The sequence below is a fragment of the Arvicanthis niloticus genome, chromosome 22, assembly GCF_011762505.2.
Source record: "Arvicanthis niloticus isolate mArvNil1 chromosome 22, mArvNil1.pat.X, whole genome shotgun sequence".
NCBI lineage: Eukaryota > Metazoa > Chordata > Mammalia > Rodentia > Muridae > Arvicanthis > Arvicanthis niloticus.
In genome coordinates, this window is record NC_133429.1 from 39,597,976 (window position 1) to 39,622,734 (window position 24,759).

The following is a 24,759-nucleotide window of genomic DNA, read 5'->3' on the forward strand; positions in this document are numbered from 1 at the left end:
CACATCGATAGTGGAAATGATTTCAGGAGCAACTGAAAAACTAAAATCGTTACCACGGGACATTCTCTAGGTAAACCACAAAACCCATTACTGCACGCTCAGCATCCGCGTTCCCGTCTTCACGTCTCTGCAGACGCAGACATCCTGTAAGCTCTGTGCACATCCACACTCTTTGGAGGACTTATTAGAAAACAGTTTGGCTGTTTAATTAGGACAGTTTTTGTTCCGTCTGGGTGGTATTCTGCGAATGCAGCTGGCATGGTCTTTACTCATTGGGAAATGAAAGTCACACTCACTCAGGTTTTCTTTTTTTCTTCTCTGGTCTTCAGTGTTACCACACCCTTATTCTGCCTGGTTTGAAGGGTCTGGGAGAGTGCTGGGGTGTCTCTCTAGAGTCTGGAGGGTCCTCTCCTCTGTTCTTAGGAACACAGGTGAATCTGGGCATGGTGACAGACGCCTTTAATGCCAGCATTTAAGAGACAGACAGATCTCTCTGCATTTAAGGCTAGCCTGGACTGAATATATATATATATATATAAAGTTCTAGGCCAGCCAGGGCTACAATGAGGCCCCATCTCAAACACACAAAACGAAACAAGAAAACAAATCACAAATCAACAAAAAAACACAAGCGAAGGCCGAGTGGTGGCTCAAGCCTGCCATCTCAGCACTCAGGAGACTGTGGCAGGATAGTTACAAGATTGAGGCTAGCCTGGGCTACATCTTAAAACACCACCACCACCACTTGTGAGTGAGGTTTCTCATCTCTGGAGACTCTGAGCCCCAGAGGCACAGGCTGGGTAAGGTGGACTGGGAGTGAAGTGCAAAGGGACAGCAAACACTCATTATTGCCTGAAAACATGATATAACTTCAAAAAAGGGTTATTTTTATTTTTTATGTGCAGTGTGCATGCACATGTGTGTTCAGGTGCCTGTGGAGGCCAGAAGAGTGTCAGATCCCCTGGAGCTGGAGTTACAGGTGGTTTATGGGTGCTGGGAACTGAACTTGGGTCTTCTGCAAGAGCAGCAAGCTCTCTTACCTGATGGACTATATAGTCCAGACCCCTGGAGAGTAACTTTGAGAAACAGTGTAACAAATACTGTGAAAACTAGCTGTTACTATATAGTATAGTTAACTTTGTCAATAGTAAAATACCTTCTAGAGCAGTGGGCTTTCTCAACGTGTGGGTCGACAGGGGTCCCATGTCAGATATCCACTTTACTGTTTGTAACAGTAGCAAAATTATAGTTAGGAGGTAGCAGTAAAATGTTATGGTTGGGGTCACCGCCCCTTGAGGAACTGAATTAAAGGCTCTTGCCTTAGGAAGGTTGAGAACCACTCTTCTGCAGAATCCAAGAGGATGTACTCTTAAGGGCTGAGGTTATATAGTTCAGTGGCATAGTGCAGAGTCTGGTTCAATTCCCAAAGCCACAAACACAAAGAAGTCAATTTAATTCACAAATCAAGAGCAGAAATTGACTTAAAAAATGCCTTGTAAGTGCAAATTTATTGACATCTAAAAGAAAATTATGTGGGTTCTAAAAATAGAAGTGTGTTCCAAAGCACAGAAAGATGGGCCCTGAATCTTGACCATTCCAGGGACGCCCTTGAAGACTTGCTTAGAAACTTGAAGCACTCAACAAAGCCCATTAACAAAATCTGTGCTTCAAATCCATCCCGGCTCCCTGTTTGCAATTTAAAATGATTGAGTTTCATCTTGAGGAAAAGCTGACAATCCTAGGGGAAGGTTTTTGCTTCTTTGTCCTTCACAAGATTGATCTGAGTTAGTTAAAGACTGAATTTCAGGTAATATCAGAAGCTAAACTCAGCCGGGTGGTGGTGGCACATGCCTTTAATCCCAGCACTTGGGAGGCAGAGGCAGGTGGATTTCTGAGTTCGAGGCCAGCCTGGTCTACAGAGTGAGTTCCAGGACATCCAAGGCTACACAGAGAAACCCTGTCTCAAAAAACCAAAAAAAAAAAAAAAAAAAAAAGCTAAACTTTTGGCTTTTTTTTTCCTTGAAAGATTAAAAAAAAAAAAATCCTGAAGTCACAATGCTAATTGCATTCTTTGTGAAATTTAAAAGTTTTTTTTTTTTTTTTTTTTTTTTTTTGGTTTTTCGAGACAAGGTTTCTCTGTTTAGCCTTGGCTGTCCTGGAACTCACTTGGTAGACCAGGTTGGCCTCGAACTCAGAAATCCGCCTGCCTCTGCCTCCCATTAAAAGTATTTTTTACATAAGGATAACATATCAAGGAAGAATATATTCTAGTTATCCATAATTCTGATTTTACTACTACAAGTCACCCTCCACATTATCTATTTACATATAATGGCATGTAGATATATATGGAACTCATCTCAAATAAAAAAAAATTGACAACGTTTAAAATATCTCATGTCCAAAACCACTTTTCATTTGTTTTTCCCCCTCACTGAAGCATCTTTGTTTTTTTTCTTCCCAACCTTAAACTCCCGAACTTTATGAATCAAACCTTTCTGTAAAGACAAAGTCTTGCCAGGAACTCACTTTGTGGACCAGACTGCTTCCAACTTAACAGTACTCCTTTTCTGCCTCTAGAATGCTGGGATCACAGGCATATCCCACCATACACTCCATATGCCCACTTACCATCCCCATCACCCCCAAGACAGGGTGTGTGTGTGTGTGTGTGTGTATGTGTGTGTGTGTATGTGTGTGTGTGTGTATGTGTGTGTGTGTGTGTATGTGTGTGTGTATCTGTATCTATCTCCAGGCTGCTCTTGAATTTATGGTCCTCCCACCTGAGCCTCTGGAGGGCTGGGATGACAGGCATGATCCACCACCAAACTTCCTGTTTATACTTGCATACTGATGTATGTATGCTATGCATTAATCACCCATAACTTGTTCAATTAGTCTTCCTATTGATAGGCACACAGTGCCAATGTTTAATCAACTTGTTATATGACCTTTTCTCTTTAGGGTTACCCAGTGAAATAGGTATAGTTTGAATTTTAATCAATATTTACATATAGTTCCTGATTTTTGGCTTCCCTAAAGTTTCTCTAATTTATACTTCTACCAGCAATGACTTTGGGACTCTCCTTGTAGTTTTCATGCATATGTGAAGTGATTGACATTTCTGTGGCTATTAAAACACCTATTTATGGGCCAACTGAATTTGTGTTTCTGGTTTTTTTAGGTTCACTTATGTAAGAGTGCTTTCCTACATGTACTCCATGTGAGTGCCCGGTGCCCACCAGAGGCCAAAAGGTGTTAGGTCCCCTCCATCTGGATTTACAGTTGTGGGCTGTCATGTAAGCACAGGGAATCGAACTTGCATCCTCTGGAAGACCTCTGGGTGCTCTTAGCTCTAGCCTGGTTTGTGATTTTAGACAGGGTTTATATAGTCCAGATTGAAACTCACTATGATGCCCAGGCTCTCTTAGCCTCCCCAGGGCTGAGATTATCAGCTGTATAACCCTCCAACTGATAAAAATGTGTAGTCATCTTACACAAATTTCTTTTGGATTGATTCTTGACAGCTCTTATTTTCGGTGTGTGGTAGTCAGAGGACAATTTTGTTCTACTCCAGGAGTCCAGGGAATCCTCCCCTTCTTGCTGATACTTGCTCCACTGGGGACGCCTTCTCCCATCCTTTCTGACATCAGAATCTAGTTTCCTAGCCAGGCTAACCCCAGCACTCAGAAGACAGAGACAGGAGGCTCTCTTGAGTTCAAAGTCAGCATCACCTACAGAGCAGCTGGGGCCACACAGACAAACAGAACCCAACTCTTTCAGAAAGTCTTCCACATATACTGAAGATGAGTGATTTCCCAGGGATCTCCAGACCATCAGCACGTCAGGGCTGCTGAGACACCAGCTTCACCGACTGAGTGGCCACTGGGTTCTGGAAGTGCATGCAGCAGAAAGCTAATCCTTATTGGAGGTAGTCCCCTGGCTCTATTGAGCACACCAGTCTAATACAACCTCCTTTGAAACAGCTGCCATTGTCAGCTGTTTTTCTAAGGATACCAACTAACACAGATTCATCAAAAAATCTGGTTCCTAAAAATTACTGCTTTTCCTTTCCAGAGTAAAGCAGTCATGACCTTGATGGCTAATTCCAATGTTCTAGAGTGAGGTTTAAGAGCGACTGAGCCTAAAATGACAACAAAACCTAACCTCTTTAACTACGTTGGGAAGATGGACAGTGTGCAACCCACAATCCTGACAGGTGGAGAAGGTAGCACTGAAAATCTGTCAACTTTCTAGGCTGACACACTTGGTTTATTATTATATCCGCCCTGTTTGAATGACATCCCGCGGGCAACTAAGTCAGTACTTGTCGCCAGCCAAACAAATCCTGTCTAGATGCCCCGGCTAGAATATCCTGTACTGGTTCAGAGCGAGTGGGCGGGTGCCACTTCCTCCTGAGGAAGTTCTTTAAATATTGGTGCAATACAATTAGTGGCATGTTAATTGTTAGTGGCTGACAGTATTAAATTCTCTAATCTTTTTTTTTTTTTTTTTTTTTTTTTTTTTTTTTTTTTTAAAAAAAGACATGGTCTCACTCTGTAGCCCAGGCTGAGATCAGCCTGCTTCTGCAGTGCTAGGATTGAAGGTGTGCACCAACACATCCGATTCCAGTTCAAACTTTATTAGACCCAGGGCATGCTTTACTGGAGTCTACATATTAAGGGAAAAAGCAAAAAATTTTTTTTCTACAATAACTGATATTTGAATCCAACCTTTGGTGATACATACTATCACTTGGTGGAATCAAAGTTCATTTTCAGGATGTGATTATAAAAGCAGAAATCCCAGCCCTAACGCTCAATGCACACCCCACCCTCAATCAGTGGGCTGAATAATCTGAACTTGTTCAAATATTCATGGTGGTAGGAATCAAACCCAAGGGCTCATACAAGCTTGGAAAGTGCTTTATTAATCAACCTCACATAACCCACCAGAGAAGGTCATTTAATTATATTTTTTTCCCCAGCTCGAGGACAATTTTATCAGCTTAAGAGAAAAATATAGTACAGAGAAATGGAGGAAAAGCCATGCACTTTATGTCTGGCATGGAATAGAAACATCATTAAGAAAAGAATATTGAGAATGGAAGCCGGTTGTATACTAAGGAAAGACCTCCAAAACCGAGGTCATTTAATTCTTTCACACCCACCCCTTTTTGGAATTCATACTGAGGATCAATCCTATTGTCTTGGGCAAAGGCCACGCCCATAGCTCCCTTTCTCCCTTGAGACAGGTTTTTAGTCAGGGCAGGTGCCCTTCGTCTCCTCCTCCTGAGCACTAAGAATTTAGGTGTGTGTCACTGTACCCAGATTACCTCTCATTTCTTGAAATAAGCCCCTACCCAGGCAGCAGGACAAGGCAGAATTAAGATCTCTCTAAATGCCATCCTTCAGACACCTTTCCTTTATTATGGAATGTCTCATGGGGTAGTGACTCATGGATGTCTCACATAATCTGCTCAGAATCCCTCCGGAGCACTTTAAATCCAGGACTGCCTGAGGTGCTTCTGACCTTTACAGAGGTCTTTGGATTTAGACTCTGGCAGACAATGGCCCCCAAAGGTTAGGCTGACATCCCTGATCGAAAACCTTTGATGCTACCATCAGCTGGAAAAAAAAAAAAAAAAAAAAAAAAGGGCACCTGCAGATGCAATTAGAGGTTTGGCAAATCACACTGGGTTATCCAGATGGGCTCTGAATACCACCACAAATATCTTTAAATGCCAAAGCCTGGGCTCTCTTCTGGTGCCTTCTCTAGCAAGTGTGCAGTCCTGTTTTGATTTGGGGAGACTGCACCTTTACGGCTTTAAACCACATTTGTTAGAACATCCGTCTGTTTAGGACCCAAATGTTTTCCCTAGAGAATCAGATAGACAGAGCTACAGCTCATTATGAAAACAGTTAAAAATTTATCTTTAAGACATTTCTGGCAAAGTACCAAAGCACCATTTAAGGAAAACGAGGATAAAAAAGTATGGCCATTATTGGGAAAGCCCATGGGAACGCTGCTGTGTCACATCTGCTGGTGGCCTGTACCGGTAGCTGTGGCACAGCTCAACCTGGATGCTTGTTCGCACCAGCTCTGGGGCACTTGGTAGAGCTCCACACAGGCCTGGTGTCTTGGATCAGGAGTCAATTCTCCACTAGGAAGTGTGAATGAGAGCAGAAACTGAGAGTTGGATGGTGAGAAATGATTACCACCCTCTGCCCAAAGATCTTTAATTCAACCCTGTCCATGCCAAGTCTGCTTATTACCAGGCTTTCATGCTTAGTCCTTATGAAAGCACGTGTCACCCACACTGATTAGGAGGGGCAACTGTTCAAACGTGGCTATCTGGGGAAGACAGTCATTGCTCAACATAAAATCATCCTTCCCCAAGTTTTTTTTTTTTTCCTTAAATGCATCCCTAACTACAATTCCTTGCCAGCTCATTTATTTCATCTTCATTGGTGCCCAACCCCTTGTTCCTCACCAACCCACCAACCCCAGACATTCTTTCCCAAGCCTTGGCACCTAATCCATTCCAGTTGTTCTCAACCCGTGGGTCTTGACCCTGTCTGAGAAACCTCTATCTCCAAAAATATTTATATTACAAAAAAAAAAAAAGACTTTGTGGTTGGGGGTCACTATACCATGTAGCAAAGGGTTGCAGCATCAGAAAGGCTGAGAACCAACTGGTTAACCAGTTCTCTAGTCACTCTTAATTTTTTGGGTTTCTTCTTTTACCAGAGCAATACGCCCAAGGCACTTCAGGGTTAAGTCTAGCTCAGTGGTTCCTCACCGGGCTCTGGAGTAACTGCCTTCTCTACAGCATGTTCACATGACTGCGAGGCTTCCATTTGGTAGTGTATCTGACGAGCCCTTCCCACCGATGAGAAACTCCTAAGTCATCAGCAGATACCACGTTTACTTCTTCCCCAGACCTGGAGCACATTACAGATTTGACAGTAATAGTTTCTTGTTCTGAAGTGGTTCCTCATAAGGGACATAGACTATACCACACTATAAATAGAAATCTGAATGGGTAATAGGCAGATGACAAAACCATCAGACTTTCTGTTCTCTGCCTTATTTAAAAACTGCTGTGACCTTTTAACTTGGGTTGGTACGTTACTCACAGAGAAATCCTCTAAGGTAACTGTGTGGTTTCCAGAAAAGTCAAACACTGAAGAGCTAAAGGCTGCAGATGGACAATTACCTCACTTCCCAACAACAGTGAGGAAGATGAGGCTAACCTAGGTCCAACCAGTCATCAAGCCAAACAGTAACAGTTCTGTCCACTCCGTCCCAACAGATGAGACGGCTGACAGCAAATGAGAAAAAGCCTTTGAACTTGTGAAACTTGATAGCAGGTTTCCCTAAACTAACCAGACCATTGAGATGAAAGGCTCTGGCAGGTTTAACATACAGTTGACAAGAGCTTTGCTGGCTGCGCTTCTCCGTACAGGCAGAACACGTTGTCTTCAGCACTGTGAACCGTGGCTGGAATATTGCTGGCTGGGAGGCAACAGTCAGGTAGGTATCTCCAATTCCAGATAAAACCTTTAGTTCCTCAGATCAGTAACTTACAAACTACTAAAAGGGGATGTAAGGCAAACAGGTTTAAAACACATAGGATACATATAAACCCCAGGAATCAGAACAGATCTAGTTAGCAACAGTCGTTTCCTGCCTACTAAGGTCGGCCGGGTGTGGTGGGCTGTGCCCGTAGCTTCACCATACACGGCTCAGGGGAACAGGCCAGGATGAGATCAAGGTCGTCCTTGATTACACAGCAGGTCTGAAATCAGCCTGGACTAAAAGAGACCCTGTCTCAAAACCAAAGCTAAGCAAATAAAAATTGGCAATAACAATACAGACAGACGTGTATGGAGCCTCAGCTACCTGGTAAAGGGTGTGGGAGGTGGCTCCAAACACTGTCAGCCTGGGTACTAGTCCCCAGTGCACCTGTACATTTTTCTTTCACATTAGTGAAAGGAGCACGTTCTGCTCGCCACACTGCTCATGCGTTTGTCAAGTAGGATGCACTATAAGCTACAACTGATTTAAATTTGTCTTATGAACCACACAGTTAAGGCACACTGGCAGTTTAAGAGAGACAAACTGGTAAACGCTTAGGACTATTAATTATAAAACACACCCCCATTTCCCAGTACTTCTTTGTACATGCTACAAAATACAAGTACACTGAGCTACACCTCCAGCTTGGGGTTTACACTCAATGAACGCACATCGTGAAGTAGCTAAAAAGAACACTTGTAGCAATGTCTTATGTTTGTAATCCACACCTAAGATGAGATATTAAAAGAAAGCAAAACTTAATTTTGCAATGAATTTTTAATTCAATTTATGGTAAAGTCTTAATTGGGGAAAAAAGAAAAAAAAAAAAAAACCTGAACATAGAAACCAAACAGTGCCTAGGGACCGACGAGAGGGCCTAGGTAGGAAGCGTGGTGCTCGCCCTGCAGCTGGGGTGGCTGTGTGCAATCTCAGTGCACAGGAGGTAGAGAGAGAGAGAGGACCAGGACAGCGTACCTAGCTAGCTAGACCAGCAGAACCTGCAAGCTCTGGTTTCAACTGAGAGCTGGTGGCCTGATGTAAGGTGGGAATGATTTCAGAGGACATCTGATAAAAATCTCTAGCCTCCACACATATTGGAACACAGCATGTGCACCCACACATGCAAACAAGCATTACACATTACACACAACTCACACACATGCAAAAAAAGCAAAACCCATAAGTTTATGGTTTTTCCCTCAGAGTCCAGCTTCTCCAACTGTTCTTGGGGCATGACCAGGTCTCTGTCCCATTTATTATCTTCCTATTATTCCATTCAGGGAAGTCCATCTGCATGTTACTTCCATACCTCATATGTGGCTTCTACTTCTGTACAAGAGACATGGTGTCTGTTATAAAGTGCAGCCCTTTAGGATTAAGCCACGGGACACAGGGACCTATAGGACTGCACTAGCATTCACTCCTGTGGATGCTGCCAGCATCTGCCTCTAGCACAGGACACAGACAGCGCAGGAGGGGCAGCCTTGCTACAACTCACAGGGCCCTGGGTTTGCTCAACAGTATTGGGTGATACTGGGTGTGGACAGCTTGGGTCACACGACAAAGGACACCTGGCCCTGGTCACATGGAGGGAATCAGACTGGTAGATGTGGCTCTGGATCCCACAGTGGTCTACTATATTAAAGTGATCACGCTGTGCCCCTGGATCCTTGTCTGCAGCTCAGTGTTCCCCTTCAGATCCCTTCTTACCTAGGGCGATCTCGAGGCTAGCACAGCTGCGGCACATTTGATGTCTGGAGTCCTTTTATTTATCGTAACTGGGTTATCACAGCTAGTGGGTGTTAGTTTAGGATTCTACATGCATAGGGCAAGCCCCATAATACATTATCTAGCACAGAACGTCAAGTGTCCAGGTTAGAAATCTTACAGGCCTGGATTGCCTCGGTTGCACTTACTATTGCTAAGCCAGTGGATGCAAACAGTAAACTGAAATGATTTTAGTACCCCAGTTTTGAGGGCATCCCCAGATAATTATAAAAAAAAAAAAAAAAAACCCAAAAAACAAAAAACCAACAACCCACACTTTACTAAACCATGTGTCTCAAGAACTAAAAAAAACCGAGAGCATGTAGAAGATTTACTTTAGGCTGAAGGTGCCTGAAACTCTGTAATTTAAATACATTAACGAGTAAGACCATCTTAAAATGAAAGCCTTTAATGTCCCATTTCAAACAGCACGTGTTGCGATTGGCACACCTGCAAACTAGAAGGTACCCCTAAGTAGTTGCTCCAGCAGCTGGTAAATACTATGAAAAAGTTTAAGAGCTTCTTTATAAATTCCACAGAATTCAATTATAGTACACACAAGACAAAGATAATAAAAGTAGCATGAATCCACATCAAAAATTGTATAATCATATTAATATTTTAAGCATAAATGGTGGAAATTTCTTTGTATTAATTCCTCAAAGATTTGCATTCTATTGGAAAAAAAATCCATAGTGTAGTACCCAAAGTATGTGAATCCTTCCCCTTTTCTCACCCCAGAGAGTTACCGAACACTAGCCAAAGGCATCTGTTCATAAGTAATACTGCTTCATTTATAACATTTTTTTCTCAAGGAAACGTTCAAAGGGTGATTTTATGTGGATAGTCAAACAACTCTAGAAAAGAAAATAAAACCAAAACTGAACCCTGATATCTTTCATTCATCATTCTTGGAAGTAATTAAGAGTCTGGTTTACCTATATGTTATAAATTATGAAATCACACTGTGTAAAATAACACCTATTACATTTAAAAAGGTAAACCCATATTTATTTACTAGCACTGTTAAAACATTACACAAAACACATTCAAGTGGCAAGTAATTATAATGCAAGCCCTTGCACGGCAATCCAAATTTATTGAACTACGGATGCTAAGTTATACAAAATTGCACCACTTTAATTAAGGCTTTTAGTTTACATTTGGCCACCTCAAAGTCGTTGTAACATCAGGTTGGTCAATTTAAATACTGTGGCTCCCTGTTGGATGGACACAATCTTTACACCCAAACGTTAATGCACGCAAAGCAACAAGGCATTGTTAAATAAAACAGCAAGAGTTACTGCAAATTAGGCCTTGTGACCAATTACACATGATTAAAATTACTTCCCACATTCACATCCACAGTACTCGTCCACCAGTTAACATCTCAACCAAAACGTTACACATGTGAAACAATCACTAACAGGCAGAGATACTAAACCTGTCTATTTGGTATTGCAGACACACGTATGCATGAGCAAGCAAGGGAGTCACAGTGAGAATCTACAGCTGCAGAAGCCTGAAAATGATTTACAAAAATTGTTAAATCATTAAAAAATTGTTTGAAAATATACACTTCTTGTTGTAGACCCCCACTGTACACACAACTATAAACATTGTTCCCTATGTAAACAAAAAGGAAACATATAATAAGGAGATTTGAAAGTCTGGACATTTCCTTCCCAACAGATATTAAAGGCAATGTCTTTAATCTAAGACATTATACTGAAAGGACTATCATATTTTAAAGACAAGATCACTGTCTCCACAGGTTTTTGAAAAATTAAAAAAACTATATAGCTGTGTTAATCAAAGCGCTTATTTTGTATAATACAATGATAATGACCTTGAATTTAAAAAAAATTACAATAAGCTACAAGTATCAAAGAAGCAAAGTTATCTGGAGTAGTCTATATAGGAGCTCTTTGGACTTTCTTTTATTATGCTAAAATAGTGGTGCTTTTAGGATTTACATTATTGTACTCTCCAATACAAAGTATGGGGTGTGTTAAAGTATACAGTACACCGTTTTCATACATGTACAACATTGGTGGATGAAGAATGTCTCTTAGCAGGAATACTGGATGTAGCCTCTGGTTTTACCAGCTGCATACTCTAGAACTATTATATAAGTAAAAATCTCTCGTGATACTGGAAAGTGATTAGAATGTGCAAACTGACAGAGTAGCTTTCATCCGCCTCTTACAGGGTACCACCACAGGAAAGTCCATTTAAGATGTTGGTAGGTTTAACAAAGTTGGAATGCTGGCACTGTTGAATTGGGCAACAGTTCTTCAGACCTGTGGAAGGGGAAAAAAAGTACATGCATTACCAGAAACAGTACAATAAAGAACAAAAGGAAACAGTAAGATAAAGTCTTGCTGTTTTCTAGTCTTTACATTAATGACAGCTAAGACATTTTTGCACCTTTATTCCAAAAAAGATGGCAGTCCATACTGCTGCTGTCCTAGAGGCCAGACCAATGAAAACTCTAGGCCAAAAAAAGAAGGGGGTGGAAAAAAATCAAAAGCAAGCATGCACAAGCCAGGTGAGGAGGTGCCCGCCTTTAATCCCAGCTTTAGAGAGGTACAGGCAGACAGATCTGAGTTCAGGGCCAGCCTGGTCTACAGAGTGAGCTCTAGGACAGCCACAGCTACACAGTGAAACTGTCTTGAAAAACTAAATCAACCAAACAAAAAGCTCTGTGCAAATTTCTGTTATTACTTTCCAACGATTAAAAAGCCAAAGAAATTGGGGGCTAGAGAGACAGCACAATGGTAAAGAACACTGGATGCTTTTTCAGGGGACTCAGGTTCCACTCTCAGTACCTACACAGATGCTTACTACTGCCTTAACTCCAATTCCAGGGGATCCAACACCCTCTCCTGGCCTTCCTGGACATCAGGCACACATGTAGTACTCATACATACATGCAGGCAACCCCCCCAAGAAATAAATCAATCTTAAAAAAAAAAAAAAAATCCACATTAAAATATATGGTCAAACCAATCTTACTAGATTAGGGTTAATAGACCAACAGCCGTACTAACTGAAAAAAAAACCTTTTTTTAATTTAATTTTATTTATTTATTTATTTTTTTGAGACAGGGTCTCTTTGTGTAGTCCTGGAATTCAGAGCTCTACCTCCCCTTGCTCACCAAGTGCTGGGATTACAGCTGTGCACCGCTGCCATGGCCATCACCACCACCACCAGGTTCCCTTAGTCTCTCTTCTTCTCGTTCTCCCTGAGGGTCCTTCCTCCAGCACTGCTGACCTGCACCTCACAGCTCAGTGCTTCAGGACAAGACAAGCTTGCCCCAGGCTCTGACTATACAGCAGTCGGTGCCTGCCCTGTTTGCCTCTTCAGAACCCACTGCAGCATAGCAGTGAGCATGGACTCAGAAGCTGGGCAAGCTGCGGAAATGCTGGCTCTGCTGGTGTCACTAACAGCAGGGCGTGGCACTGTTTACAATCCTAGTTAAGTGCCTGTTTTGTGCCTGACAGTCCCAACTGCAATGTAGGAATACTGAGTTCTGGCCTTGAAGGCTCGTTGTAGGTGTCCTCCTGAGTGAGTAGAGATCACAAGCCCTAGTCAGCACACCATGCACATCTTAAAACAGCTTGTCTCTCTCTCTTCTATTACCTCTCAATTATCTAGACATAATTAAGAGGGAAGAGAAAGTTGGCTCTGATCAGCAGCTTCAGGGTCCCACCAGGATAGAAGCATGTGCTGAACAAATTTATTCACTTATGCAAAGCACAGTACTTCCGATGATAGGTAAATGAAATATGTAATCTCAGTTACTAGGATTACCATGCCAAGTCATGATATCTATCAGTAAGGATTAACATTATTTAGTGAGAAGAATGGAACGTACCTGGCTCAGAGCTACAATGCATTCAGTACATTAAAGCAGCTGACACGATGACTTTTTGCGGGCCTTCCCAGGCACTGGAGTTTTTCTGTTAATTTGCCGCACTAGGTCATAAAAGATCTGCAAACACATTATTATTATTATTATTTTTATTACTACTACTATTACTACTTCTACTAGTTTTAAGGAGGAAAAACAAACTCAAAACCACAAAAAAGAAAAATTGAAACAAAAATACTCTTGGCAATTCCCATGGCTATAAAGGAAATCTCCATAACACAAATATTCTTTTGCAGAATGAGTGTAAAGCCAGTGTTCTTACAGGTACCAAGTCTTGTTTGGTTTTTTGAGAAAACTGTTTCCATCAAGCTGAAGAATTCTACTTAATTCAGATCTCCTACAACAAAGAAAAGTCCTTTACTGTCTCAGATAGCTCTGTGCCTTCTGTGCCTTTGCTCTATGGGGCTTCGCCTACTTCAAGAACCATGCTATCTTTCTGAGTTTTAGCCTTGTATATAAACTCTCTCAAATGCTCAATGAAATTATCGGTTTCTACAACGGGCCTTCTGTCTAACTTTCCCTTTAACAATAATTTCACTCTGTACGCATCACAGAGAAACAGAAATATGGTCACTTATTTGCATGCATGTGCTGGACACGATTTTTTCCCCTCTAAGAGCATATATTAATTTGGAGTTCTTCATAACACTTTTCTTTAAAATTTAATCAATTAATTAATTTTTGGAGACAGGGTTTTTCAGTATAGCCCTGGCTATCTTTATGTGCACGATGTACATGCAGGTTCCCAGAGATATCAGAAGAGGGTGCCTGGATTCCCTGGAGTAAGAGTTCCAGATGGTTATGAGTCACCATGTCAGTCTTGGGAACTAACCCCAGGGTTCTCATAATGTAAGCTCCTCAGTGCTGAACCACCTCCCAGCCCTCTGCATTGAGTATAAAAAGCTATTTTAAGTACACACGCACATACCTCGTTAACATTTATTTTGGACTTTGCAGAGGATTCTAAGAACGCACAGTTGTTCCACTGTCTTGCTAGGTTCTGACCTTGTTCCTTTCCTACAACTCTTTCATCTTCCAAGTCGCATTTATTACCAACCAGAATCATTGGAACCTGTGAAGACAGTCGTGAGGGTAAAAACAAATTATACACAATGATGACCGAGCTATAAAGTTCTTACAAAAGAGGGAAAATTTATACCACAGTGGACCCAATCACAGCCATCAAAATAACCCTTTTAAAAGGAAGTACAGAGGGTGTTACCATGAAAGGCCGGCAGATTTCAACACTTCAAAATGATTAAGGGTGTGAACCAACTTCACATTTTTTGGTTTCTGACACGTTTAATGAATTGCACAATACAAAAAGGAGAAATTACGAAGGTCCCTAAAGCAGAAACTTCAGCTTCTCACGGTCCTCTATGTAACCTCTCATTTCATATGCTATGATGAAACTCAGTAAAAATCAACACTTATTAATGGCCTCTCAAGTTTGGTTATATCTAATGTTTGTAATTTTAAAAGAGCAGTACAGGGAAAAGTAATGCAAACCACTAATGGCCATTAAAATTTTTTTAATAATTTTTTTTAATAAAAAATTCAAATAAGGAAAATAAGAATTTAAGCTTTTAAAAGAGATTTTAAAAGATATTTTAAAATAAATAATTAATGTAACTGCAGAAAACCCAAACCTCCTTGATTCTCAGTTGCAGCAGTGTAGGAAACAACAGCACCTACCATAAAGGCTCTTAGCTCTCTCAACATTAGCTCCAGTTAACTCTAGGACTGGCTCCCTCTCTTTCTTTTCTTTTTTTTTTTTTCTTTTCTTTTTTCTTTTGAGATAGAGTCCACTACAAAGCTCTGGCTGTCCTGGAACTTGCTACTTAAGACTGAACTTTGAACTCATAGAGATGTGCTTGCCTCTGACTCTCGTGCACATCCATCCGCCCAGCACTACAATGGTAATTAAAGTGTGGTGTCCACACCTGCAGCAGCATCACTAACAAACTTGTCAAAATGCAAATTCTCGGGCCCTTCACTAGCCTAGTGAGCAAAAAGTTTCTGAAAATCTATAGATTTCAGAGTCCATTATGCTTCACTCTGCAGGGACACCTAAATCTAATGTTTTAGAATTGAATATACTGGTGGTTTTACTTTACCATTATGTTCCTTTTCCAATACAGAGACATAATATAGGCATATGGTCATAGATAAATGTGACTAGGTCTTACGTTAAAAGGATTATGCCCATCAATCCAGCACTTGGGAGAAGGCAGGAGGCTTGCTCTGAGTTCAGGGCCAGTCTGGGCTATAGGGAGAGTCTGTTAAGTCTACTGTGAATGTGGCCACAGACAGCTTGCTCTATTAATATTTCTTTCTCTCTCACATCCCTGCTACATCCCACCAAATGCATGATCTAAAAATAGGAGATACAAAGCCAGATGGTAATTCTAGTATTGGGAGATCAGACAGGAGATCTCACCTGAGCAGCAAACATTTAGACTGCTTAAAAAAAAAACTAGGAAAAAAAAAAAATAAAAGCAAGCCAGGTGGTGGTCAGACATTTTTAATCCCAGCACTTGAAAGGCTGGGGCAGGCAAATCTCTGAATTCAAGTCCAGCCTGGTCTACAGAATGAGTTCCACGATAAGCCAGAGCTACACAAAGAAACCCTGTCTCAAAGAAACAATTAAGTTGAGTGAATATTTACATTTAAAAACTGAATATTAACTAGCAGTTTGGAATAAACGTAAGTATTCATTATGAAGTCTGCTTACATCATCAGTGTCTTTAACCCGAAGAATCTGTTCTCTTAGATCTTGTAAGTCATTAAATGTAGACTGTGCTGTGATGGAGTAAACCAGAGCAAAGCCTTGTCCATTCTTCATGTACAGATCTCTCATGGCTGTAAACTGTTCCTGTAGTAGGAAGAGTCAAAGACAAGAATGTGTTTTGATACCAAATTAGATCATTTAAAAACCTAAACACCATAATGAAGAATATTGTAGCATCACGTAACACTTCTTCAAATTATATATTACAGAAAGATACTGCTTGAAAAATTGTATTAGCAGTTCTTTTAAAATTATACCACAGATGTACATATAACAGACATTCAACTGGAACAGAAATACAGTGTCTTTAAAAGCAACCTTTAATCTATATAGTGCTGAGCACCCTAGTCTGATCCCAGAGGGACAGGGTGACACAAAGCCATCATTCTGTGGCCCTAGTCTGATCCCAGAGGGACAGGGTGACACAAAGCCATCATTCTGTGGGTTGTCTGCATGGACACTTGTATCTTACTGTTTTTTCTACACTTCTTCACTAGGGTGTGGGCATGTGTGGAGAAGAACTGTGTCTGATGTTTTTGTACCCAGAATCCTTCCCTTACTTTTGGATACCTATAAAGCTAATTGGTTGTTATGGTCTCAATGACTGAATAGTCCCAAAGGCCAAAATTTAACTCTGAGGTATCGGGGGGGGGGGGGACGGGGGACGGGGGACATGGGGACAGAAACTTAATCCCATGGACGTAAGAGGTGAGGCCTTTGGGAAGTCATTAGGATTCAAGTTGTCAGATGGAACAGACTTCTTACAGGATGGGGAGCGACACAGGTATGCATGTTCCTGTGTCTTGCTACTTGTTACACACTGCCTTGAGGTCCTGTCAGGAACACAGCCATCACCAGATTCAGTTCCTAGACCTTGCACCTCCACAACAAAGTAAAACACACCTACATTTACAAAGTTAGTTGGCTATAGGCATTTCATTACAGTAACAGAATTGACAGTTACTTCAAAGTACTTCTGAGGACAGCTACCAAACATAACAATTTCATAACATCAAAGAATGTGCACTCGAGCACTGCCAACATTATCTGAAATATGTAATAAGACTATCTTAAATGGTCTAGTACAGCTACAGACGATGAAAATTTTCCACTCTAGCATTTAAAAAATTTCTTTGTTACTGGTATACTGCATTTAGAAAGAACAACATTTAAAAACCAGTAGTATACACTGCATATCTTTGATAATCTTATTTTACATACCGTTCCTGCAGTATCCAAGATTTCAAGCATACACTGCTGCGCATCTACTTCAACTTGCTAAAGAAAAAAATAATTAAAATATTCCTTTATTTTTAATGCATGTAAAACTACTTTAAAATACCAACAACAGTAAAAAGCACAACAGATAACAAGTTACAGAAATTTTACAGGGTAACACCAAACAATACTTAAGAACTATGTAAGCCATTGTGGCAGTTTTAATAAGAATGGTTTATGGCATATGAACATGTGACTCCCACTTGGTGCTGCTGTCTGGGAGGTCTAGGAGTGGTGGAAGTACAATCATGAGGACCTGTTTGCTCTCTGCTCTGCTCTTCATGCCATTATGACTGCGGCCTGCTGCCATGATGGACTGTAACCCATGAAACCGTAAGCCCAAATAAACGCTTCCTTCTTCAAGTTTCCTTGTTCACAGTGTTTTATCCCAGCAATAGAAAAGTAACTAACACAGTCACCGAGCTTCAAAGCACCCTAAATTTAGCCAGGTGCTAATTCTATGTCCTAATAAGTCATTCTACAATGTGACTCACTCAACATGAACTTTGGAAGAGAAATGTCTTCAAAATAGAAAAGCAGGAAAGCAACAGTTCATCAGTGCAGCGTGACGTGCCTGTCAGCTTTCCTAGAACACCCTGGGTGTGCCTTTCCTCCCTGGACACTCTACTGTCTCATCACACTGGGACACAATTTCTGGAGGCAAGAAAGCAGTGTCATAACTATAAAATAACAACGTGCATATCCATGTTATCCCTTCTAACATTTTCTAGGAATAAAATTTATTTAAAATTAGATACAGAAGGAAAAGACTACTTCTGCTTCCCAGCTGGGCTGCAGGAAGGAGTTTCTAGTTTTGTGGTAGGCAAGTGGTAAAATGGAAACGCAGATGTTCGTAAGTGAAGGAAGGGCCAGGTGCTTCAGAAAAGTAGAGGGACAACTCTTACACTATTAAATTAAAGATGTCTGTACACTGTTTTATTAACATGTGCCGTGTTAGCAAACACCAAGACTCACTTTTCTGCTGTGGCAGTCTCAAGGAGGCATGAAGTAGCAAGGATGAGAAGCCCACTGGAGGCTGCCTCCAGAAGATTAAGAGAGCTGAAGGCTATTAGTTTTTCCAGTGAGCGAGGCCTGGGAATATGGGGGTGCTGTGTCAAGTGACACTCCAGTCACAATTCTGAGGTCAGAATAAGCTTAAAAGTTCTACAAACTCCTGTGTATAGTTGCTTATGAATTGCTGACAGTAGTGGGCAAGCAAGGACAAGAAATAGCACATGAATTTTCCATGAACAAACATCTTTTCATTTTAATTTATATAAAACATTTGATATTTGAAAACTAAAAAATAAGTCTTTACATTTGTATCAAAACCAAAAGGCCTTTAGAAAGTAACATACCTTTCTATAAGAATCTTCTATCGTAGGATCATATTTTTCAACAAAAATTCCTTGAACAAACTGTACAGTCTGGAAAAAAATTAAAATAACATTATATTCCAAAAGGAAGAACAAATCAGAGTCTGTAAACCTTTATTTTTTTTAATTTTTAAAAAATTTATTTATTTTTATTGATATGAGTACACTGCAGCTGTCTTCAGACACACACACTAGAAGAGAGTATCAGATCCCATTATAGATGGTTATGAGACACCACGTGGTTGCTGGGAATTGAACTCAGGAACTCTGGAAGAGCAGTCAGTGCTCTCAACTGGTGAGCTATCTCGCCAGCCCTTTGTTTTTATTTTTCGAGATAGGGTCTCACCATGTATCTCTGGCTAGTCTGGAACTCAGTATGTAAAGCACTCTGACCCCAAACTTGCAGTGACCCTTTGGCCCCTCCTTACCTAAGTGTTGGATTATAGGTCTGCACCACTATGCTTAGTTTAAATCTGTAGTTTTAAATTACTTTGTATCTGTGGGTTCCATAACCAACTATGGATCAAAGGTATTTCAGGATAAGGATAAACCAGACCATGTGTGCACTGATCATATAAAGTTTGTCACTGTTAACTACACAGTGTAACAACTACTCACTATATTATACAGTAAGTACAACAGTGACTCAAACAGCATTTGTGTAGTGCTGGCATTGTAGTTTTAACTCATAAACACAGTCAACACATCTCCCTATTACTGCAGATACAAACAAAAAAGCAAATGATTATTATATACACTTCTCAGTTTAATCTAAGGGTGGTCAAGTTCTACACAGGTGGTCTTTTTTTGTTTTGTTTTTGAGATGGGGATTTTTTGTATAACCTGGCTGTCATGGACCTCACTCTAGAGACCAGGTGGCCTTGAACTCCTGTAGACCCACCTTCCCCTGCCTCCTGAGTGCTGGAACTAAAGGCATGTGATACCATGCATATAGCATTAGGTGGCCATTTAAAATGAACAAGTAAGATGGTTTATCTTATTAACAGTAAAGAGAAAGTCAATCTACGTTTGTTTTGAAACACAGTTCCATGCAGCCCAGGCTGGCCATTAACTCTGGATCTTGCTTCAGCCTCAAGAGCTGGGATTGCAAGAATGCACCACCACTCTCCTCTTGATCCATGTTCTTGTGGTTCTTTGCTAAATTCAGATTAACTTGAGCTGATTCTTTCTGTCTTCTCTATTCTCCAACCTTCATCACATCAAACTGTTTCTTCTAAAGATAATCCTTGCTAGGAAAAACATGCCCATTAAAACAATACAAAACTAGATATCGAAGACTAACTGCATATATATATACACACACCTATTTACAAATTAAAAAAAAAAATTTAGTTTCTCTATATCGCATTGACATGCAAATCTACACACATATATAGGTTGCTACTCTCTGGAAAGCCTAAACTTAGTTCTCATATAATGTAAATGCTACCCGTCCAGATACACCTAATAATTGTCTAAAATTATAAGAAAAATCTTATACTTCTTGTAAAGTTATGGGATCTTACCTTAATCAAACCAAGACAAATAACCAAAAGCGTATTTTAAAAGAGCTGGGCACGGTGTACACACCTAGAATTCCAGCACAAGTGAGGCCTGTCCCATGTTTAGGGCCAGTCTAGTATACCCGGCAAAAACTGTCTCAGGAAACCAAGAACATAAACAACAGAGGCTGAGCTGTAGCTCAGTTGGAGGGCTTGGCCCTGTGTGAAGCCCTGGGTTCTATCCACTACAGAAAATGGATGTGGCCTTTAAAGCTACAGCCTCAGCATTCCTGCAATTATGTAAAGGCAGGGGAATTGGGAATTCAAAGTCAAGATTTCCTTTGACTAAAACAAAAACTACCTCAGTAGAAAAGAACATCTTGAAGTACAAAGCTTAGATTGAGCAAGAACGACTTACCAGAGCCGACTTCCCAACACCTCCTGAGCCAAGAACGACTAGCTTATATTCACGCATGATGCACACTTGTCACACTTAGTACCTTGTTAAAAGAAGAAGAAAAACAATCTTAAGTCTTGGTATTTATGTGCTTTTTGTAGCGCAACCAGACCAGCAGATTTACATAAAATGATTACTAGATTAGACTTCCATAGGAGCACTGTGCAAGTTTCCTACAGAGTTAAGTTAAAAGTGTGTGACGGCTCAGTATAGTCTGCTGTCAATGCCTTGGCAACCCAAGTTTGATAGCCAGAATCCATGAAAAGGTGGAAGGTAACAACCAACTCCACAAAGCTGTCCTCTGATATTCACACATGTGACACACATGGTACATGTACTCACACATGCATAATAATAAAGTAAGATACAAAGAATTACAGACAATACTTTTAGCTCTATTTTTGGGGGACAGAGAAGTAAATCGCTTATCGACTTGTGACACCACTTTGTTTAGGCAATACATATACCCTTCTTGACCTGTACCAGCAGGCACTAGCCACACAAACAGTAAGGATACTAAGACCTACCCCCAATACACACACACACACACAAACTGTGAGCATCCTAAGACCCACAACTTGTGTCCAACTACAAGCACACTCCACCACAAACAGTGGGGCACGTTTCTAAATCTCCCCTAGCCAAGTCTCAGGAAGCCTCGTTTCATGGACAAAATATAGTCCTAGATACATTAGGAATAGGATGAGAGGGCAGATCTGGCCTGAACTAGTTTTGGCACATCATGTGGTAAGGTAAACTGTGCTCAGTGAACTTTTAGAGAGAATTCCTAAATACTATCTTCTGCCTACCCATGGATGGGCATCATATATGATTAAAATGGGATGCACCACGAGAAAGGCAATGAGCAAAGCCTGCCAAGCAAAACAGAGACCCCATCCCACACCCCTCGTGCTCCCTTTGCAATCAAATACCTCCTCTTCCTCCAAGAGCCCATAAAGCAAGGCCTGAGACAACGACCTAGAGCCCAGAGTCCTCCTAACTCAAAGAGCCTACTCATGTCTTTGCAGTACATGGGACCTACACTATTGCTTTGCTTTTCCTTTGCTAGCATGCAATCTGTGTGCACTTCCTTCAACTTACTGATTAAGATCCAAGAATCTGGAGGCAAGCATTAACAGTAACCTCAATAAGAATATTCAAAGGGAAAAAAAGGGGTGGTGCTGAGAAGCATCACTAAGGGTATTCTATGTCTTACACGGTAACATGACATACCTACCCCTCTTTTCTCAAAGCAGCTTAAGACAGTAGGAAACAAACAACCCTAACCACCTACAACTATCAACTGTAAGTACTGAGAACAGGCATATACTCAACGAATAGAAGGAAATCCCTGTTCCCTGGGACAATGCTCTAGAAGAGTGAGTGTGACAGGGACTGAAACACATCATCCGGGCACGACGGTGCATCCCTACAATCTCAGAACTCAGAAGACCCAGGCTTGCTATTAACCTGAGCTACACTGCAAGATCCCAGCTCTGCGGTTCTTCCATGCATTCATCAGTCCACACGAACTTACTCTGCCTCTGGAAGTTTGCCAATCTTTAAGTTTCACAATTCCCCTCAAGTCACAAAAGCAGCATCTGCTCTGCCCAGGGGAAACAGTTTTCTAATATGGTCCACTTTTTGCTTGAGTAACTAATAACTGCATGTTTATATTTCCTGCCTCTTCATGCTGAAGACCCTTACACAGCATCATTTCAAAAGGCTCCTTAGGTCCAATTTCTTCCCTTTTTAGCAACACTGTTGGAGACTTCCAGCTGACTCCTTGAGCGTATCTCTCTGAACTGCTACCTTAGGCCTTGGAACCAAGTAGGCCTTTGTAGAAGGCAACTAGTTCACTCTCACTATGAGTTGTACCATTTGGTAAATACTTTTGTCATTTGTTTGATTCTTTAGCTAATTAATTTCTGTTCATCTACTTGTGAAGTTTTGTCTTATGTTTGTTTTGTCCTGGGTGGTCTTGCTTTCACCTGTTAAACAGCGAATGGAGGGAAACAGAGGCCCCATAAGCTGTTCAAGCTGGCCCATGAGAACTGAAGATGAGTAACTCCAGCCATCAGTTCAGGCAGACATAAGGGACTAAGGTCCAACTTCACCCGGATCACCTACAAATCCTAGGTGGTAACAATCATGTTATCAGTTTGTAATCGTTTTGTCTTCTGACAGATCCTTTGTTGGGGAGTCTTACAATCTATTAAGAAACATTTTTTTCTTCTTTATTTTTTAGTGGTAGGGTCTCATTCCAGACCAGGATGGCCTTGAACTCACAGTTATTCTCAGCTTCCTCAGTTCTGGGGTTGGGGGTTTAGAGATGTATGTGCTAAAGGAAGACATTTAGTTTTTAAAGTGTAAGCACTGAAAACATTTTAATTTATAGGAATATATTATATCCTGTGAAACATGTAGCTCTTAAGTATAAGGTTAAGTTCTGCCACAGGCCCACATCCAAGTAACCTATACCCCCATTACGGTTTAGAGCATTTAATTATTACAAGGCACCTTTTCTTAACAGTGGTAATGTCTTCATTTGTCATAATATACCACCACAGCTACACTTCCTTCTGCCTCAGAAACGGTCTGCAGGCTTTAGGGAATCTGTTGAAACATGTTCTAGAATTTTAGCTATACCAGCTTAACTACTCCTCATATATGAAAGCAGTTCACAGCATCAGGATAGGGGATGTAAATAACCCAGGAAATAACCCATGGACACTGGTCATAGAGCGCGCACGCGCGCATACACACACGCATACACACACACACACACACACACACACACACACACACGTTGGCCTAAACATAATGAAACCCTATCTGAAAGCACCTCCTCAATATGTTTTTGTATATTTTTCAAATATGATACAGATTTTAAAGGTCTGAATATAATGTCACAATTTGCCTATATATACACTGCCCATAACTAGGAAATCTATTAACATTATCTTTAACCAAAGGAAGATATAAAGATCCACATTTTCTTCTTCCTTGTGGCTTGGTAGCCCAAAAATCTCCAAGATGCTTCATACAGTGAAAACCCTTTTTTCTAACTAAATAGGGCAATGGCATCCAGGGCTTTCTCTCCAACTATCACCCCAAATGAATGGGGGAGGGGGAAAGTGTGTGTGTGTATGTGAGTGAGAGTGTGAGTGAGAGAGAGAATATGTGTATGACAGAGAGAAAGAGTCAGACAGACAGAGACAGAGATTGTGTGTGTGTGTGTGTGTGTGAGAGAGAGAGAGAGAGAGAGAGAGAGAGAGAGAGAGAGAGAGAGAGAAATGGTCATGAGAATTAAGCCTGGGAAGTATAAAAGCAGGACAAAGTGGGGTCTGATCTTCTTGTATATGTTACCTCACAGAGTCATCTCTCCAGCCTCAAAGGGCACGATTTTAAAGGCCTGATTATTTTTTCAGTAAAATTCTATGCCAAAGAGTCTAAAGTAGCCACAGACAAACATTTCTCCCTAGAATGTTGGTAACAAGCAGTTTTCTTATCCTCAAGTTGTTTAACTCTCCCCCTCAACTGGAATTCTGTGATGTTAAATCACAAAGGGCTATGTAAAGCCCCTGTAACTACTAGTTCCTGATGTCAAGTGCTGTTACTTTCCCACTAGACTCCCTGGAAGTGAGATGCCTGACTTCTCCTTTCCGCCTCCAAGTCCCAAAGTAGCATCGCAACAATTTCAGATGACTACCAAGTTCTCATCTTGCTTCCAAGAAAGTTTAACTAATTCAATGTCAGGACACATATTCTAACCTGCTGGGCACAGGAACAGAATTCAGGACTGAGCAGATTTTAGAATTATCTTTCAAGAAAAAAAGAGGCCCAGATTCCTGTCAAAAATAAAACTCTTAGCCAGGTGTAGTGGTGCCTCTGTCCTTGGGAGACTGAGGCAGGAGGACTGGTGAGTCCTCACAAACCAAACATAAGACACCAACACGAAGCTGCTCACAGCACTCTGCCCACTCTGACCAGATTAATACCACAAATAGGGGAAGGGTCTCTCCTACCATTTTCATGGGTTATATTAATAAATAGTTCCAGTAAACAG

At 41.0% G+C, this 24,759-nt stretch overlaps 1 protein-coding gene across 1 annotated transcript in view; it reads right to left on the reverse strand.

Annotated features, from left to right (window-relative positions):
* Window positions 1-9,741: 9,741 nt before the first annotated feature.
* Rap1b (RAP1B, member of RAS oncogene family) overlaps window positions 9,742-24,759 on the reverse strand; it is a 31,678-nt gene continuing 16,660 nt past the window's right edge. Inside the window, exons 2-8 of the mRNA XM_076920311.1 lie at window positions 20,652-20,733; window positions 18,714-18,782; window positions 17,299-17,355; window positions 16,021-16,161; window positions 14,215-14,358; window positions 13,230-13,346; window positions 9,742-11,651 (exon numbers count right to left, since the gene is read on the reverse strand). Coding sequence (XP_076776426.1) covers window positions 13,260-13,346; window positions 14,215-14,358; window positions 16,021-16,161; window positions 17,299-17,355; window positions 18,714-18,782; window positions 20,652-20,708 — 555 coding nt within the window. The 5' untranslated portion in view covers window positions 20,709-20,733 and the 3' untranslated portion in view covers window positions 9,742-11,651; window positions 13,230-13,259. The remainder of the gene's footprint in view (window positions 11,652-13,229; window positions 13,347-14,214; window positions 14,359-16,020; window positions 16,162-17,298; window positions 17,356-18,713; window positions 18,783-20,651; window positions 20,734-24,759) is intronic.